General features: G+C 48.6%; 1 protein-coding gene and 1 pseudogene across 1 annotated transcript; one reads left to right on the top strand and one right to left on the bottom strand.

The window, feature by feature from the left end:
- Positions 1-2892: 2892 nt before the first annotated feature.
- Positions 2893-3801, top strand: LOC140897097 (olfactory receptor 4E2-like). The gene is given in 3 exon segments (XM_073309403.1): positions 2893-3270; positions 3272-3467; positions 3470-3801. Coding segments are annotated over 3 exon segments (906 nt in total).
- Positions 3802-8804: 5003 nt separating this feature from the next.
- Positions 8805-9741, bottom strand: LOC140896829 (olfactory receptor 4E1-like; annotated as a pseudogene).
- Positions 9742-26105: the final 16364 nt, after the last annotated feature.

Here is a 26105-nt window from a genome sequence, read left to right as displayed (position 1 = left end):
TGAGGCTGGTCTGTCGGGGCGACGCCAGCTTTCGCAAGAGTAGTTTACACTTGCAAGGGAGAGAAACAATAAGTTTCGACTACTGGACATTTCTTTTATCAGGGTAAATATTTTCCCACCTAGGATGTTGGGGTGTGTGCATCACGCTATTTAGTAGGGGCTAAGAGCCATGTCTGTCACAGGGCCTCTGCCTGCTGTGAGCTTAATCATTGTATCTGTTCCCAGAGGCACATTGTAGCAGCACACCTGTGCTTTTCACAGCTTCAAAGGCTGTGCTGGAATATATGTTAAGTGCCCTGTTCCGGCTTCCTCCTGTGTTTCCAGCAATGCTGGTCTGAGGGGGGGTGGGGGGGGGTGGCTGTCTGGCTACACCATCAGAGGAGAGAAATTCTGGAATAGCCTCCCAATAGGAGTGGGGCAAACAAGCTAGTGAGCTTGAAGATGGAGTTTGATAAATTTACAAATGGGATTACAAATGGGTTGCTTGTAATAGTATGGAAAGGACTTCATGACTCAGGAAGTCCCTTCCAGTCCAATATGCCTATGTTCTGGAAATTCCAAGTTCTTTCGTCTGATTGCATCTCCTAGTGGAATGGTGATTTTTTAAAAATAGTCCCTAGATGTATAGATGTTAAACCAAGAAGGGGCCGTTTGGTCACCTTGTCTGACCTCCAGCATAACCCAGGGCAGGTGGTTTCACCCAGGCACTTGGGTGGTGGAGTGAATTCCCCCCGTCCATTACTGAACCCAGTAACTGAGCACTCATGTTATAAAGCTCTTGGAAGGGTTAGTTTTTTGTCAGTAAATATTGGTGAACACTGATTTAATTGTACACACAAACTGACAAAAATATCTCCATCGATAAATAATCAAAATTTAGCTAGGCAAAGTAAGAAAGATGTTGCTTGAGCACTTATTAGAGTTTAGTTGAAGGAGATTTACTTTGTATATTTTGACATGTGATGTTGACAATTTATGTTAAGGGTTATAAAGCTTTAACTTTTTATAGCACAGCGTTAAATAATTATTGTCTGACACCTCCATAATTTCCCACAACTATGAACATTTAAATAGATAAAAATAGAAACAAATGTTTAAAAATAGAACATGGATATTATCTGTTGAAATTATAAAAAATCTAATTCTGCCCTGGAGGATAGATTCATGGATTTTAAGGGTTAAAGAGGCCATTTTGATCACCCAGTTTAACCTCCTGCATAGCTTAGACCAGAGAATTTCACCCCTGGGATTCCCGAGTCGAGTCCAGTAACTCAGTGTTGGATTGGAGTGAATCCTCGAGAAAGTCGTCCCTTATTGGTTTACAGATTCCAGGGGTGGAAAATCCACTGTGTCTTTTGGTAAATTGTCTCAATGGCCTGTTAACTTTTTGTAACCATAGTTCCTGTCTGAATCGGTCTAGCTTTTCAGCCCACAGCCACTAGATCTAGTGCTGCCTTGGCTGCTAAAGGAAAGCACCCTCTGTTATCAGAGATCTCTTCACCAAGCAGGTGTTTATAGACTGGGATCAAGTCACCCACATGTAAATGTCTACACCTAGGAACAAAGAATGTGGGCCAAACATACAGGATGGGGGACTCTGTCCTGGGAAGCAGGACCCTGAAAAAGATTTGGGTGCCATGGTGGATAATCAGCTGAACAGGAGTTCCCAGCGCAGCACTGTGGCCAAAAGGGCTGATGTGATCCCGGGTTGCATGGAGAGGGGAATCTTGAGCAGGAGCAGAGAGGCTGTTTTGCCTCTGTATCTGGCGCTGATGCTACAGCGGCTGGCATCCTATGTCCCGTTCTGGTGCCCGCAATTCAAAAGGATGTTGATAAAGTGGAGGGGGCCAGAGAAGAGCCACGAGAATGATTAAAGGGTGAGAAAACCTGCCCTATTGTGAGCGACTCAAGCAGCTCAATCTATTTAGTTGAGCAAAGAGAAAGTTACAGTCTATAAGCACGTACACGGGGAACATCTGTTTAATAGTGGGCTCTTCAGTCTAGCTGAGGAACACCTAACATGATCCAATGGCTAGAAGTTGAAGATGGACAAATTCAGACCGGAAATAAGGCATACGTTTTGAACAATGACGATGATTAACCATTGGAACAATTTACCAAGGATCATAGTAGATTCTCCATCAGCAGCAATTTTAAAATTGAGACTGTATGTTTTTCTAAAAGATCCGCTCCAGGAATTATTCTGGGGAAATTCTGTGGCCTGTGTTATACAGGAGGTCAGATGAGATGATCACAGTGGCTCTTTCTGGCCTTGGAAACTGATCTGTGAATCTATAAACCTCTTAACCTTCTCGTCAGCAAGCTGAATAGACCCAGCACTTCCCCTTCTCTCTCTTTGTAAGGTGGAAAGACACGGACATACTTGAGGCTCTATTCTGAGCCCACGGTGTGGAGGGTAGAGGTGTGTGTCTCTGTGCGAATGGCTTATGTACAATGATTTATTGGTTGTCTTGTGTATGGACTGGGTTGTTGGGTCTAATGACTGTGTGTAGAGATCCTTGCTATTAACCATATATCAGTGTCCGCAACAGTTTTATCTGGCTAATGGTTTCTTTCTTTCTCCTCCACACGCAGGCTGTGATTTCCAAGGGAGGCCAAGGGAGTGAGGCACTGCAAACGTCAATGGGAGTTGGGCACTCTCTTTTTAAAAAAACCGTCTGTACAGCAAGTGTTTCAAATCCCCCCTAGGGAATCGGATGCCTCCATCCACTCATTTTGAGTGCCCAGATCCCTTAGCTGGCTTTGAACCTCCCCCGTGCCCAGGCTCTGAACGTCTTGCCCCCAGATCCCAGCGAAGAGCTCTGCTCGGCACACGTCCCCATGATTCCCTGCCTGGTACAGTGCGTGGATCTCCCCCGCAGAGCCTGCTGCATGGATGGGGAGAATGTCACCATGGTGATGCACTTTGTATTGCTCAGCCTCTCCGAGAGCCGGGAGCTGCCGCTGGCCCTCTTTGCCCTCTTCTCCATCACTTACCTGCTCATCCTGGTGGGGGTGGTCCTCATCATGGTGATGGTGTCCAAAGACTGGCGCCTCCATACCCCCATGTACTGTTTCCTGGCAAACCTCTCCTTCATTGACCTCTGCCACGCCTCGGTCTCGGCCCCCAAGATGCTGGCTGATCTCCTCTCCGTGGAGAAGACCATCTCCTTCGGGGGCTGCGTGGCCCAGCTTTTCTTCCTTCACCTCTGCACCTGCGCTGAGATCTTCCTCCTGACCGTCATGGCCTACGACTGCTACTGCAGGTCACCCGCTGCAGTACCCCACGCTCATGAGCATGTGAGCCTGCACCTGGCCTGGTGGGGGGCTGTGGTCTGGAGCCACTGTCCACTCCCTGGTGCAGACAGTGCTCACCGTCCGGCTGCCCTACTGTGGCTCCAACATCATCAATAGCTTCTTCTGCGACGTGCCGCCTGTCATCAAGCTGGCCTGCACTGACACCTACCTGAGGGGGTGATGATCGTCTCGAACAGCAGCATGATCTCTCTCACCTGCTTCCTGGCGATCCTGGTCTCTCTGTGGAGCCAGAGCGCTGAAGGGCGGCACAAAGCGCTCTCCACCTGCGCTTCCCACTTGGCGGTGGTGGGGTTGTTCTTTGGGCCCTGCATCTTCATCTACATCCACCCTGCCACCAGCTTTTCGCTGGACAAGGTTGTGTCAGTTTTCTACACAGTGGTGACACCAGTGCTCAGCCCGGTGATCTACACCCTGAGGAACCAGGAGGTGAAGGGGGCCATGAGGAAGCTGAGGGAGAGACAGGTCTTCTCCCGGGGGAAATAGGGTAATGTCCAGACAGATGGGGTCCATATGGAGGAGAACCCTCCAAGGTAGGAATGGACCAGTGCATGAGGAAATGGGGTCCAGAGGGATGGATTGGAAGACACACAAAAACACACACACACAAATACACAAACATTAACATATTTTTTCTTTACTGTGGTTACCAACAACAATAAAGCTGAGCGGATGTAAGTCCAAGGGAACGTAACAACAAAGCAGGAAGGGAAGGAAAGCTCTCCTGGGTCCTGGACACAGAGTCCGATGCACTGAGTACATGCTATCGGCTGATATTATCCCTGGGCTTAACTGATCCAAAGGCCCAAGCTCACACGATTAAAGTTACTTTGCAAGAGTCCTTTTTTCTCTGTACTTCTTCTTTAAAGTTCTGTGGAGCCAGAAGCGCCAGGAAACTCCAGCTGTGGAATTCTCCTCCGCGCATTCTCTGTTCCCTGCCATATTTCACCAGGAGTTAGAAGAGATTTTACTTTGGAATCTGTCACACCATTAGGTCAGGTGCTGCTCAATAGAGCACGTGGGGAGCCCAGGGCTGGCCTAGCAGGGGACTATGGGTTGGGATTGAGGGACACTAACGGAGCTGGAGGGTGTGGGGAGTGCAGGGAGGCTGTGGGTTGGGATAGAGGGGCACCAGCAGAGCTGAGTGAGTGGGGTCTCAGAACTAGTCACATGTGACCATAGATGTCTGAGTTTACCAATGTCACTCGGTGGAATATTTTGCAATAGGACCTGGGAGTCCTATCGCCCAGCCCTGCTGCTCTATCCCAGTGGTTCTCAACCTTTCCAGATGACTGTTCCCCTTTCAGGAGTCTGATTTGTCTTGTGTACTGCCAAGTTTCACCTCACTTAAAAACGACTTGCTTACAAAAATCAGACCTAAAAATACAGACATGTCACAACACATTCATACTGAACAATGGCTGACTTTCTCATTTGTACCATATCATTATAAAATAAATCAACTGGAATAGAAATATTGTATTGACATTTCACTGTATGGTGTGTTTAGAGCAGCATAAGCAAGACATTGTCTGTTTGAAATTTTAGTTTGTACTGGTTTTGCTAGTGCTTTTTCTGTAGCCTGTTGTAAAACTAGGCCAATATCTGGATGAGTTGATGGACCTCCTGGAAGACCTCTGTGTACCCCGTTCTAACCCCTCCTGGGGGAATGCAGAGGTCTTCCATGGGATATCCGTACCCCTGGTTGAGAACCACTGCTCTAACCCACTAGACCCCACTCCCCACCCAGAGCTGAGGATAGAACCCAGGAGTCCTGGCTCCCAGCCCTTGCTTGACCTCTTAGATTTCACCCTCAACCCCAAGTTTTGGGGGCTTTGTCTGGGTGGGGGTGAGAAGCTCGAATAGGTGATGAGTTTATGGGCAGGTGGGACATTACTAGTTCCCTAGGGGTCACTCCAGTCCATTGATGATTGGTGGGAATGCAGGGAGAGTTGGACAGTGGAACAGCCCAAATGTGACGCGCTGGGACAGTTGTGTCACTTCTTACGCCAGCAGGCTGGTGCAGTCTTTCCTGAGAGCTGATTCTGCTTCTGTCTCTTCCATGTGCCTCATCACACTCCTGCTGCTACTTTTAATTAGATCCTGAACAACTCGTTCCGGAGGCAGCATCAGCCCAGCTGGACTTCCTTTGAAAACTTGTAACGGGACCCCGAGGAATTGATTAGAAGGATGCAGACTTGTGCTGGAGACTTTGCAATGGCATGGACCAGAGATAAGGGGCCAGATCCCCAATAGGTGTAAGTCAGGCATAATGCCACTGGAGTCAGTGGGGCCAGATTCCACACTGGTGCAAATTGGCCATAACTCCAGTGGAGTCAATGGGGACCAGGTCCCCAGGTAGTGTAAATCACCCATAGCTCCATTAGAGTCAATGGGACAGATTCCCAGCTGCTCTAAGTTACTCACTCATTCATGCACCTAGGGTTTAGACCCGTCAACCTAGGAATGGCCAGACCAGATCAGACTGGGGCCCATCCAGCCCAGATTTCTGTCTTGACAGTGCCCGGTACCAGCGATGGAAACCGCCTAGAGGAAAGTTTCCCCTATCCTCTGTCTGTTAGTGTTGGGTTTATGCTCAGAACCTGGAGAGTTAATGACCCTTCCAAACTACCTAATGCAACTCTGGATGTTCTCCTTAGCTATCTTGTTAAGTGAGATGTGTTAAACCAGAGGCGGAGGTCGGAACAGATTAGATGAGCCTTAAGAGACAGCTAAACCAACCCACTGAAGACAAATGGGGTATTTGAGCCCACCCAGCAGAGAGCAGAGAGCACCAAAGGGATTTGTCATTGTAGGTCTGTGGTACAACACAAGCAAAGGGACACAAGGCTAGAAAGGGACAGCAGCAAGAGAGAAGGAGAGCCAACTATGCAGCCTGAACCAGCTGGTTGAAAGAGTTTGGTGTCAGGAGCAAAGAAGCTATCCCTGTTTTTTGCTTCTCTCCTGTGACTGGAGAAGCAGGAATGTACATTCCTTGTCAATAAACACGAGTCCATCAGCGAAAATACCAGACTCCCTTGTTGATTTCCCTGGCATCTGGCTGCCCTGACTCCCAGGGATTTCTTATGCTGCCCTGACTCCCAACCGGAACACCCCCAGCTCCCCAAACTTGGACTAGCTGCTATGTCAAAAGGGATAATGATATCAACGTGGCACTGTATGAGGCCCTGCTCAGTGGAGCTGGGCAATACTCAGGATTTCCATGCCATGGGAAAACTGGACATTTTGAAATTTGTTTTCGTTCTGAAATCAGAACGAAAAACAACAAAAGTTCAAGCTTTCCCACTTTCAGGTCAATAAAAATGTTCTGTTCTGATTTCAGTTTTAAAAAATATTGTAAATTGTAATTCATACTGTAATGTACAATGAAGTAAATTTTGAAATAAAATGAAACATCAAAAGGTTTCATTCCGACAAGGTCAGAATGAAATATTTTGACTTTCTCAAAATGCTTTCTCCTCCCTGCTCCTGCCCATCAAAATAGACACATTCCCATAGAAAATTTCAAATTCAACAAAATGTCCCTTTTTGACAGAAAATGTTCAGGTGGAGAATGTTTTACTTGCTCCATTGCGAACGCTCAGTGGTACCATGAGGTATTGAGCTCCAGTGGCTAAATATTTCTTGTAATAACAGGCGGAGACAGGCTAGCACCTGAATATTTTTGCTGAACAATGCAGATTTGGATTGACGGAAACATTTCACACATAAGAATAGGAAACATAAGTGTTAGAGAGCTTATTCCTTCACTCTCCCACTTCCCTGGTCCTTCTCGCATGAACAGAGAGCAACAATACCCGAAGTCCGAAGGTGCAAACAATTCGATGTTTATCGGGGTGAACTTCCAGCAAGCTTAAATACAAGTTCCTTTTTCCTTATTTTCGAATCCCAACTTACTTCCTGTTTGCCCCTAATTTATATAGTAATATTCTTTGCTATACCTTAACCAATCATTCTACTGAAATTTAACTAACCAATTCTAACATACTGTAACATGATTAGCTAACCAATTATATCCCACCACCTTAATTAGTTTACACCCAGCAAAATTAATTATACAGCAGACAGAAACAATCACAGAACCAGACAGAGACCATGCCAATAAACAACAGCAAAGTGGGAACTATAATGACAAAACAATACAGAAGTGGGGATTTCACAACTACAGCTATAAAGACATAAGAGATTCCCAGCTGTGTCTATTGATAAGGGAGTTCTTATCAGACAGAAAACTATCAACCTCAATTTCCTTTTACATCTTCTAGGCACTTCCCTTTCTCTGGAGGTGATAGGCACTATCAGGACAGGATTGTATTCCTAACAGCCCAATAGGACTTCTTTCAATGTGACTACTTTGGAATGTGAGGATGTGACCGGTCGCTTCCCAGCTTATGGCTGCCTCTGTTGCTTAGCCAAAAGCCTTAGCCTAAGAACAGGGCCTCAGACTGTCACAGTAAGAGAAAGACCTTACACTGGCAGACAGTGATTTGGATTCTTTCTTTTATACCTCTAACTAGCCAAGTGATAAGAATACACCTAAATTCTTAAAGTACAGGCCTTTGCAGACAGGCCTGAATATCTATATCCTAACAATAAGAACGGCCAGACTGGGTCAGACCAAAGGCCCATCTAGCCCAGTAGCCTGTCTTCAGACAGTGGCCAGTACCAGGTGCTTCAGGAGGAATGAACAGAACAGGGCAATTATTAGGTGATCCATTCTCTGTTGTCCAGTCCCAGCATCTGGCAGTCTCAGGCTTAGCCATCTTGGCTAATAGCCTTTGATGGACCTATCTGCCGTGAACTCCACCATGAACATTCACCATGCATTCGTGTTTATTTTGCTGAATTGTTCTGATAGGGAAAAAACATTCTGAAAATGTCAAAATGAAACATTTTTATATTTTAAAAATAAAATGTTTTGATTTTTTGATGTGAGATAATTTTGTGTGTCAAAGTTTACTTTGATTTTATTAAGTTTTTTTTTAAAGTTAAAAAAATGAAACAAAAATTCACTTTCAGATTGAAGGAGACATTTCATTCTATCCAAAATTATCCCCCCCTTCCCCCCTACATAATTTTTTGGGACTGCCAGAGAACCAAAAAATAATTTATTCCGTTAGCTCTGGTAAGCAGCACTCAAGCTTAACCCCCATCTCCCCATCCCCCAATGAGCCAGTTAGCTTGACCATAAACCACCACTTAACTTGAGCTAGAAATTGGTGAGTGTGTATGGGAGCTGGGTTAGGGGGCGATACTCAAGTTACACCATGAGTGATCACGGCAGAGAAGAAATCCCTAAAGATGGACAGATACCCAGATAAAAACAGTAATGGGTGGTGGAGAAGTGATAAATATTCATAGAGTCATAGATACAAAGGCCAGAAGAAACCACTGTGATCATCTATTCTGGCCTCCTGTGTGACATAGGCCAGAGAACTGCCCCAAAAACGATTCCTTGGAACTCAGGGTCATTTGTCTCTGGAATTGACCTGCCTCGCCTGCAGTTTGTGCAGTGCCTGCTGCAGGTCCTCGTTCTTCAGGGTGTTGATGACGGAGTTAAGCAGCGGGGTGGCGGCCATGAAGAACACCGAGACCACCTTGTCTACGGCCAGGCTCTTGGCTGGCCTGAGGTAGATGAAGATGCAGTGGCCCAGGAAAAGCGTCACCACCGTCAGGTGGGTGACGCAGGTGGAGAGTGCTTAGTGACTCCCCTCGGAGAAATGGTTCCTCAGGGAGATGAGGATGACTGTGTAGGATACCACCAGCACCACAAAGCAGGCCACGGAGTTGGAGCCCCGAGTTGGAGACGATGAGCACCTCAAAGACATAGGTGTCAGTGCAGGCCAGCTGGAGGACCAACGGGACGTTGCAGAAGAAGTTGTCAATGGCATTGGGGCCACAGTACGGGAGGTTAAGGGTCAAGGCAGTCAGGGTCATGGAGTGAACCAGCCCACCCAGCCACACGGCCACTGCCAGCTTCAGGTAGAATCTGCGGCTCATGATGGTGCCCTAGTGCATGGGGTTGCAGATGGCTGCCTAGCGGTCGTAGGCCATGGCGGTGAGGAGGAGGATCTCAGTGCAGGTGAAGAGGTGGAGGAAGAACATCTGGGCAATGCATTCACCAAAGGAGATGGTCTTCCTCTCCACTAGGAGGTCAGCCAGCATCTTGGGCATCACCACTGAGGAGTGGCAGACGTCGATGAAAGAGAGGTTGCTGAGGAAAAAGTACATGGGGGTGGGCAGGCATTGGTCATAGGCGATGGTGAAGATGATAAGTGTGTTCTCCTGCAGGATCAACATGTAGATGACTGCGAAGAAGCCGAACAGGACCAGCTCCAGGGCATGGTTGGTGCTTAGGCCAGAAAGGACGAACTGATTCACTCTGCTCTCATTCCGTGCCACCATGTTCTGTCTTGGGTGTATTGCCCCTGAAAGAATGGACATGGTGGGAGAGGCAGGTGGGTAGCTGAGGGGTACATGTTGCAAGAAGTGATGGCAGGTATTTGGTGCCAACATTCTGGAGCCCTGTGCAAGAGGAGAGCCGGGAAAAATGTGCAAAATGCACACTCAAGAGGAGAACCTGCAACCCCTGTCGAGCTGCTCACAGCTTGGGAATTTCTGTCCCACAGGAAAATTCCAGGGTTTAAAAAAAATGTTCTCCTTGTGATTTGGAATAAAAACTTGAAAATTCAAAATTTCCTGCAGAAATGAAATTGTGAAATTTTACATTTCGGAAAAATCAAACTGTTTCCGTTTTACTTTTTTTAAAGATGAAATGGAGCATCTGGCTGCCCTGACTCCCAGGGATTTCTTATGCTGCCCTGACTCCTGTGGTCTCCCTGGGCTCCCTCTGATTCTGGGAGACTCAAGACTCTGCCCCTGACTCCAGCTTTAAAATCTGTTCAAGAGGAGAGAAGAACAAAAATATATGTAACAAGAGAGCCCTGCACAACGCATGCAAAGGAGAGCCCTGAAGAGCACATGCGATGGGAAAGCCATGCAAAAATCCATGCCACAAGAGAACTTTTGAAAATGCGTGCAAGAGAAGAGATGTGGAAAATGTTTGTAACAGGACAGCAGTGCAAAACGTGCAAAGCAGGAAAACTGTGTGAAATGTGTGCAGCTGGAGAGCTGTGCAGACTGGTAAATAGATCAGGTTCTGTTCCAGGCCCGTTGGGCTGCTTGAGCAGAGTCACAGTTCTTCCCCTGCTCCCTCACACATGCTCTAGGGGGCAGGAACCTTCCAGAAGTGCACGGCAGCATTCTAGCCCCTATCCTTGCTTGGCTGGGCCCTGTAGGGGCCTAAGGGATGGCCACCGTCTTGGCTAGCTAACCAGGGATTGACCTGTGGACCTTCATGGTTAAAAGCATGCTGCACCTTGAGCAAGCCAGGCTTCGCTCACTGCTGCTGGCACAGACCCATCTCCCCTGCATATGGGACTCAGCGGGGGCATGTAAGGCACCAGCCTACTGCAAATAATAGGGGCTGTTCAAGCATTTCCCTGTGCAAAGAGTTTTAAATGAACAATTAGCTTTTGTTCAGAAAACTTTGTTCAGTTTTTGTTTTTTAATTTTCTGAATTTTTAAATTTTACAAAAAAAAATTCCTCCAAATTTCCCCCCTATTTCCCCCCCATTCCCTGCATTTTTTAGTAGGAAAATGTCAAAGGGCAGTAACAGGTGACAGATGTTAGTTGTGTCAGTTAATGCAGATCTGGAAGAAGTTCAGTTACGATAATGAGAGTCAGATATAACTTGAATAGAACAGAAGAGAACAGAGAAAATTATAATATAACAGCGGAAATTAGGAGAGAAGAGAAAACACTGATAACTTTTCATTGAAAGTGACATTTTTTTCATGAATTTTTTTGATAAAATAAATCAGAAGTGTTTGAAATTTTCCACGTAATCCTTTTTCCTAGACTTTTAGGCCAGAAGGGACCATTATGGTAGTCTAACCTAACCTCCGTCACATGGCCCAGAGAACGTCACCCAGTAATTTCTGCATTACGACCATAACCCCTGTTTGAGCTAGAGGGAATCTGTAGGAAAGTCCTCTAGCCTTGATGGAGAAGTGATGGAGAATCTGCCACGTCTCTGTGTAAATTGCTCCAATGGTTTAGTTCCATTCACTGTTCAGACTTTGTGCCTTGTATCTAGTCTGATTTTTTGGTAGCTTCAGTTTTGGTCAGTTGGAACTCATGCCTTTGCTGCTCAATTTCAGAGCTGTCTGCTGCCAGAAAACTTTTTCACATGTAGGTATATCTGACGTAGACATGTCCTGAGTGTGGAGGGAGCAGAGAGACACGGTTATAATGAGAGGAAATGGAAGAAGGCGATTCAGGGGCCGTAAGCCAGGAGATAGCAGCCATCACTCACACAGACATGCACTCCTTCCAGCAGAGGCAGCAGACAGACAGACATTACAGATTTCAGAGTGGTAGCCATGTTAGTCTGTATCAGCAAAAAGAACGAGGAGTACTTGTGGTACCTTAGAGACTAACAAATTTATTTGAGCATAAGCTTTCGTGGGCTAAAACCCACTTCATCGGATGCATGCAGTGGAAAATACAGTAGGAAGATATATATACACAGGGAACATGAAACAATGGGTGTTGCCATACCAACTATGATGAGACTAGTCAATTAAGGTGGACTATTAGCAGGAGAAAAAAAACGTTTGTAGTGATAATCAGAATGGCCCATTTCCAACAGTTGACAAGAAGGTGTGAGTAACAGTAGGGGAAAAATTAGCAAGGGGAAATAGTTTTTACTTTGTGTAATGACCCATCCACTCCCAGTCTTTATTGAAGCCTAATTTAATGGTGTCCAGTTTGCAAATTAATTCCAATTCTTCAGTTTCTCGTTGGAGTCTGTTTTTGAAGTTTTTTTGTTGAATAATTGTGACTTTTAGGTCTGTAATTGAGTGACCAGTGAGGCTGAAGTGTTCTCCGACTGGTATTTGAATGTTATAATTCTTGACATCTGATTTGTGTCAGAACAAATCAGATTTGTGTCGGAACAAATTAGACGCCAAGAACAACAGTTGGCTCCAACGGGGTCAATAAAGCAGCATTGATTTACTGGGGCAGCTGAGGATCTGGACACTGGAAATGTGTTTGTGAAATGGCCTTTAGGATGGAGAGCATCTGTTTAACTCATTTCTCATGCCCAGTTCTGCCTTTTTAATTGTGCTGCAAGTTAACTGTGTGGCGGATATACACCAGTGTAACGGAGAGCAGAATTTGGCCCATAACATAGTTATATTAGCATACATCACCAGAGCACTAGCAGAGAGACAATGGAGGTGGAGCATTAACATTGAGAATGGGGTGGAGAGTAAAGGTAATCTAGGCGTGGCCCAATGCCTAAACAAATACTTTGCCCGCATTTTTAATAAGGCGAATGAAAAGCTTAGAGGTAGTGGCAGGGTGGCTAATGGGAACGAGGACATGGAGGTAGAAATTACCACATCGGAGGTGGAATTCAAACTCAGACAGCTTAATGGGACTAACTCAGGGGGCCCGGATCATCTCCATCCAAGATAGTAAGGGAACTGGCACATGAAATTGCAAGGCCAATAGGAAGGATCTTTAATAAACCCATAAACTCAGGGGTGTCTATGACTGGAGAATTCTCCTATGACTGGAGAATTGCTAATATAGCTCATATTTTTAAGAAATATGAATTTTTTCAGGTTTTTGCTTCAGTGGGAAAAACTGGAAAAAATCCATTTTAGGTCAAACCAAAATGAAAGTTGTTAGGATATAGATATTCAGGCCTGTCTGCAAAGGCCTGTACTTTAAAAATTTAGGGGTATTCTTATCACTTGGCTAGTTCTAGAGGTATAAAAGAAAGAATCAAAATCACTGTCTGCTGGTGTAAGGTCCTTCTCTTACTGTGACAGTCTGAGGCCCTGTTCTTAGGCTAAGGCCTTTGGCTAAGCAGCAGAGGCAGCCATAAGCTAGGAAGCGACCGGTCACATCCTCACATTCCAAACTAGTCACATTGAAATAAGGTGCTATTGGGCTGTCAGGCACTATCAGGACAGGATTGTATTCCTATCACCTCCAGAGAAAGGGAAGTGCCTAGAAAATGTAAAAGGAAACTTAGTTTGATAGCATCCTGTCTGGCAAGAACTCACTTCTCAATAGCTGGGATGTGAAATCCTCACTTCTGTATTGTTTTGTCATTATAGTTCCCACTTTGCTATTGTTTGTCTGTATAATCTGTCTGGTTCTGTGATTGTTTCTGTCTGCTGTATAATTAATTTTGCTGGGTGTAAACTAATTAAGGTGGTGGGATATAATTGGTTAGCTAATCATGTTACAATATGTTAGGATTGGTTAGTTAAATTTCAGTAGAATGATTGGTTAAGGCATAGCTAAGAATATTACTATATAAATTAGGGGCAAACAGGAAGTAAGTTGGGATTCGAAAATAAGGAAAAAGGAACTTGTATTTAAGCTTGCTGAGAGTTCACCCCAATAAACATTGAATTGTTTGCACCTTCGGACTTCAGGTATTGTTGCTTTCTGTTCATGCGAGAAGGACCAGGGAAGTGGGAGAGTGAAGGAATAAGCTCTCTAACAAAAGTATTTTGGATTTTTCCTTTTGGCCACCAAACTGACAGATCAGTTATTCACTCCTCACTAACAGAGAGCAAAGATGCAAGAGTTGTCTTGTGAGGCCTTCACTGCTGTTAAGGCTACAGTAGCCTCTGGAGACCCCATGGTGCTGGGCACTGCACAGATAGACAGTCACGGGTACTTTTCCTGAAGAGCTCACAGTCTAAATAAGCAAAAAGAGGTGGTGGTGTGAAACTGAGGCACAGAGAAGAGAAGCAACTTGCCCGAGATCAGTGGCAGAATCAGGAACAGAACCCAGGTTTTCTGAGTCCCAGCCAATAGAACCAGCTGCTTCCCCATTTCACTTCTCCTCTTAACAGCCCAGGGCTAGTTTCTCCTGCTCCACCACTTCAACCACAAAGGGCCAAATCCTCAAATGGTGTAAACAGGTGTCGCTCTTATTCTAGACCTGTCTGCCTGCCTGCTACTTCTCTCCACAGTATCTATCTATCTATCTAGTTCTGGTGTTGGGGCTTGTTCCCACTATATCCGATCACTGAGGGAGATTTTCAAAGGCACAAAGGGGCACACAGATCCTGTTTCAGAGGAACAGCCGTGTTAGTCTGTATTCGCAAAAAGAAAAGGAGGACTTGTGGCACCTTAGAGACTAACCAATTTATTTGAGCATGAGCTTTCGTGAGCTACAGCTCACTTCATCAGATGTTTACCGTGGAAACAGATCCTGTTGGAATTCAATGGGAGTTAGGCACCTAACTCACTTAGGTATGTGTTTGAATCCCAGTCGTTGCCTATCTGCATCTTTAGGGGCCTGAATATCTTTGTAAACCTGGTCCCATGTCCTCTGCTTTTGAAAGAATATAGAATATCATGACTCCAGCATGTAGATATGTTAGTGGAAGCTATAGGAATGTGAAGCAGTGGCGGATTCTGTCCATGGTGCTGAATTGGGAAAGGGCTATTTGCATCTATATGGGCCAGAATGTCAAAGGTATTTAGGCACCTCAGTAAGCAGATAGGTGCCTAATGCCTATTGGTTTCAATGGGAGTTAGGCACTTAGTGAAAAACACTAAGTAGCTATTTACCTCTTTAGACACCTAAATACCTTTAAAAATCTGGCCCAAGATTCTTAAGAGCAACATTATCATGAAACATATTTCTTAGTGGTAGGGGCTGAACTGCAGTTAAACAGCCTGATTCTTTATCCAGCATGGAAGCTGCCTGGTATGAGGGACGGTTAGGGTGTTAGATGTGAAGGGAAGATATTTACCTTTGTCACATGCAAGGCATTCATCAGTCCAAGCTCAGTCCAGCTCTGTCTCCCAACTAGACTCTGCTGGGATACCCTGCCCAGAGGGTCTATTTCTTTTTGATCTCCATAAGGAAGCAAAATGCTGCGTGAGAACTCCTTAGAGTTTCATTTAAGGATATTTTCTTTGTATATTTTGGCATGTGATGTTGACAAAGCATTTTAACAGTTATGAAGTTTTAACTTTTTGAATCTCAATATCTACTGTCTTTAAATAATTGTTGTCTCACCCCCCAGTTGTCTGAGCCCTCCATAATTTCCTGTAACTGTGAACATTTAAATTGATAAAAACTGAAAAAAACCTTAAACCCCATAATTCTGTGCAACTATGAAAATTTAAATTGATAAAAATAGAAAAAAACCTTAAAATCAATATCAATATTGTCCATCAAAATTATAAAAAAAATAAAAATCAAATTCTGCCAAGCTGACATAGTAAAAGACGTCAGCTGGGAATTTAATCTACCCACTTCATCTCATTTTTGAAGGAATGTTTTTGCATTCAAAGTCTTTCGGCCAGCTGGTGTAAATCAGTGTTGCTCCTTCAGAGTCCAGGGAGCAGTCCTGATTTGTACCAGCTGAGAATCTGGCCCAATATGTTCACTAATTCCAAAAAAGAGAAAACATGAATCTCAGGACAACAGTTCTTTTTATTCTAATCAATCACTAATTTTAAAGTGACGGAGCCCCCACTGGTGTCAATTGTCCAAAGTTCCAGTTGAGTCAATGGGCAAATTCTCAGCTGGTGTAAATTGGCCATAGTACCATCAGAGTCAATGTAACCAGCCCCACAACTGTTGTAAACAGACCACTGCTCTGTGGTGGCAAATTCAACTCAGTTTCTTTCCCAAGATCTTTGTCCTGATAATCTCAGAAATAGATAGTTTGCATCACAGCTACATTACTCCAGTTTTTATGCAGGTGTAATTCTACTTCAATCAATGGGCCTCATTCTCATTTACATCTGAGCCCCTTTAGACACATCTGGTATCCCAAGTGACCTTAAATAAGTTGTAAATTACACTTAAAGCTGTTTATCCTGTTGAAGCCCTGCAAAGGGTCCTCCTTGCAGATGAGAAATGATTTCAGTGCAATTATGCTGGTGTAAAACTGGAGTAATGCAGCTGTCAATCTGGTATTGAGGTTAATAGAACAAAGATATCAGGCCAGATCCTCAGCTGGTGTAAATCTAATGTGGTGTGAAACAGGAGTAAATTGGTAGTGAATGCACCGTGATGCTCTCCCTCCCAAGTAATAAAGAATGACTTACAGGGAGACAGCAACATGAGGAACTCCAGATAAATGCCTTGCCTGGTCCAGCCCTTCCACAGCTGCTGAGCTCTGTTGTTCTTCTCCAAATATATAACCTCTTCAGTCAGCCTCTGCACAACCTTCTGTGACATCAGCTCACCCTGCACTGGGGGCTGTGGGGATCTGCAGTTGTGCAACTGAAGCACAGAGGACATCATGAAGATGCCCAAGTTCTTCCAAACACTCACCCAAACTCACAGTGTGTCAGTTCTCCTGCACCCTCGTGGCTGGTTGGGGAGGGAAACGGGGACCCAGGGCTGCTACTTTCCAAAGCCAGGGGAAAGTTCTGCTGCTCTGCAGAGTTTGGTTGTCTCTTTTGTATTCCACAGTATCCCCTCTCAAAGTTCTGATAGGACCTTCCCTCTGGGGAGAGAAATGATTAGATAGGCAGACAGACAGACCCATGCATGGAATGGAAGGCTAGGGGGAGAGACAGAGAGACAGAGACAGAGAGAGAGGGTGCCTTTCCCAGACCTGAAGAAGAGCTCTGTGTGGCTCAAAAGCTTGTCTTTTTACCAACAGAAGTTGGCCCAATAAAAGATATTACCTCACTCACTTTGTGTCTCTAATGTTGTGGGACCAACACAGCTACAACAACACTGCAAATAGCTAGTGCAGCAAAATACCTTGTTCGCCTCTGTAGGCTCAGTCCTTTTTAGCCTTGGAGACTCGGGTTTGGGGCAAGGCGAATCCTTAGAGGTGGCACAGGGTCCTGCTACCCCTCTCCTCAGTCAGTCCCTTGGGCTTGTTTTCCTTCCCTTCTGGGGAGCGAACGCAGCCTCCCTACTGGGAAGGTCTGGTGTCTTGCTGCAAACAGCCTACTGGCAGCTTTCCTGCTCCCCTCACTCTCCCCCTCCTACTACCCAGGGGAGGGTTTAAAAAGGTCCCAAGTAGTTGGAGTCACCTGAACCTAATTGGTTCCCTAGCAACCCCTTTCCCAGCTGAACCTTATTGCCCCCTGGTTCTCTCTCCTCAGTGGATAGGGAGGGGCCTTCTAATACCCTGGGACTAATTACTACCCCCCTTTTGTAGCTGTTTTCTGGGTTTACCACACTAGCTATCTAGATAGGTAGAAGGGGAGTCTGGGGATAGCTAGCTAGCTAGCTAGAGGGGCTGTATGGAAATAGATAGATAGATAGATGTGGACGGGGATGGATGGATAGATGTGGATGGGGATGGATAGATAGATAGATGGGATGTATGGGGATAGATAGATGTGGATTGGATGATAGATAGATAGACAGATAGATGTGGATGGGGATGGATAAATAGATGGATAGATGTGGATGGTATCACACCAAAGTGGCTGGGGGACCCGGGCCTGCCCACCTATGACTGCTGGTTTCCAGTCCAAGGTGCAATTCACCCTCCATTCATTTCCCACATTTCTTTCAGGATGCCAATCCCCACCCTGGGGGACGAGTGGGGAGGGCCCATGTTTGAGAACGACTCAGAGGATTAGCAGCAGTGAATGTCTGTACAGCAGTGAGCACAATGGGGCCTTGGCCCATGGCTAGGACTCCAGGGTGCTACCGCAATACAAACAGCACATGATGAGACTAACGAGGGTGCAGAATCAGAGGTGAGGGAATGCAGCTCCTGTATGAGCAAAGGTGCAGGAGCTCTGGCTGGGTGAGATGGAACTGGGATGGATCAGCCACTAGATGGCAGGCGAGGATCATCAATGGGGAATCTCTCACATGGCTTCCCTTTGGTTCTGAAGGCTGGAATTTCCAAGTGGGTCAAAGGAGTTAGGCACCCAACTTCCATTGAATTGAGTGCCTAAATCCCTCAGGCTCCTTTGAAAGGGCTCTGCATAAAGCCAAGTTGCCAGTTGACAAGTCGCGTCATAGGGTCTGACCCACAGCGCCCATTGCAATCACTGGATGCAGGCTGATTTACACCAGAGGAGATGCCCCAGAGGTCAGTACCCCGTACACCACTTTCCAGGCCTCGTCGTAAATGTCCCAGGCTCTGTGGCTGACAGTGCTCCCTTGGGAAGGATGGTCCAGGGGTCAGCGTGCCAGCCTGGGGCTTGGGGAATCTCGATTCCATTGCCTCCTCCTCCACTGACTTCATGTGTCACCTTGCGTACATCATTTAGATTCAGATGTTTCCAGGTGTTTAGGTGCCTCCAGAGGCAGATAGGTACTGAGTGGGCATTTGAAAAGCACAGAGGTGCCCAACTCCCATTGGACCTAGGCACTTCTGAAAATCCTTTTAGGTGCCTAAATACCTTTACAAACCTGGCGCTGTATGCCTCAGTTCCCACCTGTCAAAGTAGTGCCGTACTTCCCTGCCCTGCTTCACTGGGGCATTGTGAGGCTCAATACATTGCGGATTTTGGGGTGCTGAGATGCTGGGGAGCCAGATGAATTGTAGTGCTTGAGCCAGTCTGGTCTAATGGCAAGTGGTACAACCGCCCCAGTGCGGACACAGTGATACCAGCACAGAGGGGCTTATCTTGGCATATCTATTGCTGAATGGTGAGGAGAATCAACGGCACCAGGACAAGGCCCCTTTTTTCCAGCGGAACCTCCTCCGCATTCAGAAAGTTTCTGGGATAACTAGATTGTGAAGAACTCACCCACCCAACGACAAAGTTCCATCTACAAAATCTGTGTGTAGAACAGGGGTAAAAGAGATGGGCTGGGAGCCTATTCCACAGCACCATCCTCCTCCTCAAACCATCCCCACCACCATTTTAGGTAGCACATAGTTCCCACAGCTTCCAAGCATTAATAGCCTTAGACTCACATCCCCCAGTGAGGCAGAGAAGGGCTAGATCCCCCTTTCACTGCTGGGGAGATGAGGCAGAGGGCCAGATTTTTAAAGGTATGGAGGCACTGAGTGAGATTTTCAAATGCCCCTAGTGCCTAACTCCCACTGTCTGTGAAAGGAGTTGGACACCTAGGCCCTTTTGACAACCCCACTAGGTACTTTTAGGTGCCTAAATCTCTTTAATAATCTAGCCTGTGGAGACTAAAGGCCAGATTGCAAAGGTAGTTAGGCACCTGAAGAGGCTGATTGGCACCGAGTGGTCTTTTCAGAAGCCTTGTGCACCTATCTCCTATTGATTTCAAAGGGAGTTAGGAACCTAATTTGCACAGGTGCTTTTGAAAATCCCTCCAGGTTCTTTCCTGCTCCCTTGGGCACCCCAATCCCTTTGCAAATCTCACGCCGAGTGATTTACCCAAGGGCACAAAGAGTCAATGGCAGAGGAAGGAACTGAGTCTCCTGAATCCTAGTGTTACCCTCTCCCTGTAACAGACGCCCCGTTACAGAGTGCCGGGTTCCAGGTGTGGGCTTGTGGGGCTCGCGCTCCTTGCTGTTTTGAACTGGAAGGGGGAGGAGAAAGGATGATGCAAAGAAGCAAACCTCAAGGCCTAGAGAGCCATAGCAGTTTTAAGACAGGGCTCACCCTCAGCTACGACTCAGCTCCATGAGGCGGGGAAAGAGCAACATGGTCTTGCTTTGGCAGGCAGTCCTGGTGGGGCATGCAAAGCCCGGTGAGGGGCGACTTTCACCACAGGGGGAATCTGAGCGACCAAGAGCCCCGCTGGAGTCAGAGGGGAAAGTGCCCAGTGTCCTGAGCCCGTGGCAGAGCAGGTAACTGGGCCATTTGCACCAGCGGCGCTTGGGCGGCAGACGTGGCAGGGCAGAGAGACAGGGACGTGGATGGAGAGACGGGAATAAAAAGAGGAATAAAAGTCTGCCTGGTTCTGTGCTAGAGAGAGAGAGATTGTACAGGGTGAGAGAGAACGTTGGATAAGACACTGTCCAAGGAAGAGCAAATAGATTGACAGATGGATAGCCAGCTAGATGAGATATTGAAGAAGGAAGAATGGAGAGAGAGTAAATGGGTAGGCAGGCTACATTCTGTAGAAGGAGAGATGGATAGATAGGTGAGGGTGTGCCTGGGATGGATGGATGGATATAAAGTGGACCTGGAGGGATAGGTAGGCAGGTAGGTGAGGGTGAGCATGGGGATGGCTAGCCGGAGACACGGGAAAGCAGTGTAACAATGACTCCTTATCTTTGCAGGCCATGGTCAGAAGGTTCCGTCTTCCAGTCCCCTCCTGCCCTGACAGTCCCAGCTGGGCGCAGTGTAACTCTGAGCTATAATTTTTCCACCAGTGGTAGTTTTCCGTATCTCTTCTGGTACCGGCAGCTCACACACCACCCCCCGCAGTTGCTAATTCAGCTGGACAAATCCCAGCTCAGAAAGGAACTCGGGCAAGTCTTTGCTGAGTTGCATGTGGGCAATTACACGGCCCCCCTGGTGATCTGGGAGGTGACTCTACAGGACAGTGCTGTATATCTCTATGCACTGAGGGAAGGCAGCGTGGGTCTCTGCACAAAACGGGGTGGGCGAGCTCTGGATCTGTGCCTGCACTGAGCAGTCAGAGAGAACAAAGAGACGGGGGAGAGAGCGAGACACCGAGAGATGCTAGAGCCAGCCAGTGAGAGGTGATAGAGACTGACAGATATTAGAGATGGGCAGCTACCATGTATTAGAAATACACCTTTTATCCTAGTGTGGACAGCCCCTCAGGGTGTGTGGAGTCTGTGTGTGTACCTCCTGTGTTGTGTGAGCTTGTACCATCTGTGTTGTGTGGGCATGTCTGTTTTGTGTGGGCGTGTGTACTGTTTGTGTTGTGTGTGTGTGTCTGTGTTGTGTGGGCATGTGGTTTGCATGGGTGTGAAACAGGAACTTTGACCGTTGTGTCAAAGGGGCTGGCTGGCAGGTGTCAGAGGAAGACAGTGACACAGAGAGTCCGATTGACAGAGATGTGCAGATGGCGGCAAGGACAGCAAGCAAGAAGTGTGGGTGTGGAGACAGAGAGGTTTGATCCTGAAGGTTGTGGGAGAAGGCAAATGATGTTTTCGTCCCACCATGAGGACACTCTCAGTTCTGCTTTCCATCCTTGGTGAGTAGGATTTTCCAGCTATTTCCCTGTGTCTCCAGCCTGGATTTGAAAGTTGAGTTTCTCAGGCGGTGACCAGTTCTTCCTCTCTCACTTCCTGCCTCTCTTCCTGTAGTGACTCCGAGATGGGCCCTGGCCCAGGTTTTTCAGCTCCCCCAGATCACATGAGTGGAAGGAGAAAGGATCTTGATCCCATGCAGCCAAAACGCCACCTCCCATAATTCGATGTCTTGGTACAAACAGCCCCAGCAGGGCTGGGAGCTGCCGAGCTTTCTAGGGATTGGGTATGACAGCTCCTCCACCGCTGGAGAATTCACCATGGCTGTGGACAAGGCCGCCCGCTCCACCAACCTCCCCAAGACGGAGCCAGCCTGAGTGATGCCGGCATCTACTACTGCACCGTGAGAGACACAGTGAGGGGAACCCAAGTGCCAGCTGCACAGAAACCCACAGCCTGGCTTCCTGCCACCCCTGTTCACAGTATAGCTGCTTTCCCTGGATAAGCTATGCTGATCCACATCAGCTGGGGATTTGCCCCATTGACACAGGGAGGCTATGACCAATTTACACCCATTGGGGATATGCTCCTTTGACTCCAATGGGGCTACTCCAGTTTACACCAGCTAAGGATCTGGCCCACGTATGTTCACATAAATACATTCGGGCAAATTGCCGGCACTACGATGATGGGTCTCGCACTTTCTCTTCTTGTGGGGGGCGTTCAGGGCACCGTTTCTTGCCCCAGAACTGGGGTATTAACTGCCCCACTAGCGTCCTAGAGGAGGGGAGTGAAGAGGGAGGGACTCGGGCCTGCCCTCTACTCCGGGTCCCAGCCCAGGGGCCCTAGGGTTAGCAGCAAACCACTAGAACTGGCGGTTCCTTCCACTGGGCTACTTCCCTCTCCTGCCCTTCAGCGTGTGGGGCTTCCTGCCGTCCCTCTGCACAAACCAGGTGTCTCTTTACCGAGGGTCTTGGTCTTCTTAGGCCACCACAGCACTTCTCCAAACTCTCCTCTGCTTCCCTCCAAACTACTCTCTGCTCCAACACCAATCCACTCTGCTTCAACTCCTCCAAACCGCTCTTTGCTCCAATGCCAATCCACTCTGCTTCCCTCCAAACTGCTCTGTGCTCCAACACCAATCCGCTCTTCTTCAACTCCTCCAAACGGCTCTCTACGCCAGTGCCAATCCACTCTGCTTCAACTCCTCCAAACTGCTCTGTGCTCCAACGCCAATCCCCTCTGCTTCAACTCCTCCAAACTGCTCTGTGCTCCAACGACAATCCACTCTGCTTCAACTCCTCCAAACTGCTCTGTGCTCCAACGCCAATCCCCTCTGCTTCAACTCCTCCAAACTGCTCTGTGCTCCAACGCCAATCCCCTCTGCTTCAACTCCTCCAAACTGCTCTGTGCTCCAACGACAATCCACTCTGCTTCAACTCCTCCAAACTGCTCTGTGCTCCAACGACAATCCGCTCCGCTTCAACTCCTCCAAACTACTCTCTGCTCCAACACCAATCCACTCTGCTTCAACTCCTCCAAACCGCTCTTTGCTCCAATGCCAGTCCACTCTGCTTCCCTCCAAACTGCTCTGTGCTCCAACACCAATCCGCTCTTCTTCAACTCCTCCAAACGGCTCTCTACGCCAGTGCCAATCCACTCTGCTTCAACTCCTCCAAACTGCTCTGTGCTCCAACGCCAATCCCCTCTGCTTCAACTCCTCCAAACTGCTCTGTGCTCCAACGACAATCCACTCTGCTTCAACTCCTCCAAACTGCTCTGTGCTCCAACGACAATCCGCTCCGCTTCAACTCCTCCAAACTTCTCTCTGCTCCAACGCCAATCCGCTCTGCTTCAACTCCTCTGAACTGCTCTCTGTTCCAACGCCAATCCTCTCCGCTTCACCTCCTCCAAACTACTCTCTACGCCAGCACCAATCCCCTCTGCTTCAACTCCTCCAAACTGCTCTCTGCTCCAACACCAACTACTCTGCTTCAACTCCTCCTCTTGTCTCATTGAAGCAGTGAGTTTTTTTATGTGACTGGCTTCAGGTCCTTTAGTTGCCTTCAGGTGCTTTAATTGGCTTCAGGTGCTTTAATTAATTTTTAGGAAACTTCCTTCCCTCTACAGGGACTAAGCTCCCTTCTAGCACTCTCCTGCTGCCCTCTGGCCTGGGCTTTCCTTGCTTTTTGCCCCTGCTTTAGGTCCTCCCCACAACCGGGCCAGATGCGTTTTCTTCATTTTTTTTTTCTGTATTTTTTTTGCTGACTTTCGAGTGCTGGTCGGCTGCCAGCTTGCCTGCCAGCCCCCCCACGCCTGCCCTCGGACACTGCTATTGCTTCAGGTGCAACCCCCGGGGGGGGGGAGAGGACTGCCGACCCGCTCCCCGGAGGAGGGGAGTGGACGCCCCCAGACCCAACCGTTTTGCTGTTCGTTTGTTGATCCGCGATTAATCGTCTTCTTATCTTTGCTTGGCATTTTTGGAATGCTCCAGAAAGACCGGGAGAGAAGACAGCTGACAGAGACATCGCCCAGGGAAGCTACAAATCATTGTGGAGGAGGCCGTAAGACTGAGTAACTTTTGAACTGTACTCTCGTGTGGGGGGAGTTTGACTGTGTCTTACCTGCGTTTGTAGGGACACAGGGGGTGTGGCACGAAGCTGCCCCCCGATCCATCGGTGCCCCCCCACACACTACAGCAACCGTCACGGCCCCCCTGCCATCCGTCCCTGCTGGCAACCTGCCGTCTGCCTCTAGCCTCAACTGCTTGCTTTGAATTCCATCATCCGGACCAGACACAACAGCCGACTAAATGAGACTCTTTGGATAAACGTGCGTGGGTCCGCGTTCCCGCCCCCCACCCCCGGACTGCCCACCCCACAGTTTGCCCCTACTACCTGACCCCAACCCCTGTTTCCTTCCCCTGTCCAGTCCGACCCATTTGGCCCCCCCTGCCTGCAGTCCAACCGGGAGAAGTGGTTAATCTGCTTCCCCCTCCCCCCTCCTCCTTCTGGTGTCTCCCTGTCTCTCCCTGCTCACGATGGCGGGGAATGAGAGGGGTGAGGCCCCTCTAACAACCTCAGTTCCCCCTTCCCCACCTACCCCCCTGCCCAACCCCCAAGCCTCCCCCCCCACCACTGCTGCCAAAACACCTGCCACCGCCCCCGCTGGGGCATCGGCAGCTGGAGGCACCAGGGCGACTATTGCCGCTGCTACGCCCACCGCCCCCCAGATTCTAGGAAAGCCCCCCCGGTTAGCCGGAAAGGCCAGGGTGTGAAGAAGGGGAAGGGCCCCGCCACAACCACCAAGCCCTCCATGGCAGAGGCTGCCCTCACCGCTGTGGCCTCATCATCGACCAGGCGTCCCTCCCTGCTGTTCCCTCCACCAGCTCTGCGAGTGTCCCTCCCCCGGCCCCCAGGGTGTATGCCCGGGCGGTGGCAGCCCCCCCCCCGCCTGCTGCCTCGTCATCTCGCCCACCCACCGCCTCCGCTACCATCAATAGCGGCCAAGGTCCCTTTCCCACCATGACCAGGAAGCATGGCGTCCGTTGCCTCCTGGTGCCCGCCTCGCCCCACGTGGAGACATACGTGCAGGCGAGGGTGGTAGGACCCACGGCCATTGTGGCGGCCTCCAAAATGTACGGGAAGGTCATCTTTTTCTTAGCATCGGAGGCTGTCGCCCAAGAGGCGGTGGAGAAGGGCCTGGCGGTGTGGGGGGGTATTTGTCCCCCTGGAGCCGCTAGAAGACCTGGGAGTCCGCCTAGTCCTGACCTCCGTCCCTCCTTTTCTACCCAATGCCTCCCTGTTACCTGCTCTCTCCACCCTGGAGAAACCCGTTTCCGTCATCAGCCCTCTCCCATTGGGCTGCAAGGACCCCGCCCTCCATCACGTCCTTTTGTTCTGCCGGCAAGTGCAGCTTTTACCGCTGCCGGTGGTGCGTGACGGAGAGGCGCTCGAGGGGTCCTTCCTAGTCCCCTACTAGGGAGCCCACTATCGGGTCTACTATTCCACAGAAGCGGCCCGGTGCTACCTCTGCCGATCAGCGGGGCATGTCCAAAGAGATTGCCCCTTGGCCTGGCAGGGACCCCCGAGACCCGGCAGGACATCGGCTCCGTCGTTGCCGACGCCCCTGGCCACCTGACATCTGAAACCACCTCTCCTCCTGCTTGATCCACTGCTGCTCCTGCCCGGGCCCAAGAGACACCTCCCCTACAATGCCCAGACGAGTGAGGGAGCCCCGCTCTTGCTGTTAACAATCCAGCAGAGCCTATGGAGGAGGGTGCAGCAAAGATATTACCAGGCATAGGAGAGGGCTTGCCCCAAGGAGAACCACCCCACCCTCATGCTGCCTCACCGTTACCTCCCCGAGCCCCTGAACCACATCGCCTCTGCCCCCCGACACGACCCCTGCTAACCAGCCCCCAGACGATGCTATGGAGGGCTGGACCCTAGTCCAGGGGAAGCGAGGCAAGCGGAAGGCTTGAGCTCCGCTGCACCCGTCCGATGCGGAGGCCCCTGTGAAGACCAGGAAGGGGGGCACTGACACTGAGCCTTCCGCTATGCCCATGAGAGAGATCCATCCGCCGGTGTCGGGAGGGGAAGACAAAATAGCACTGGAAGGTAGAATCTCCCCTGCAT

Source organism: Lepidochelys kempii, chromosome 13 (genome assembly GCF_965140265.1).
Source record: "Lepidochelys kempii isolate rLepKem1 chromosome 13, rLepKem1.hap2, whole genome shotgun sequence".
Lineage (NCBI taxonomy): Eukaryota > Metazoa > Chordata > Testudines > Cheloniidae > Lepidochelys > Lepidochelys kempii.
This window is presented reverse-complemented; position numbering and strand designations above follow the sequence as displayed.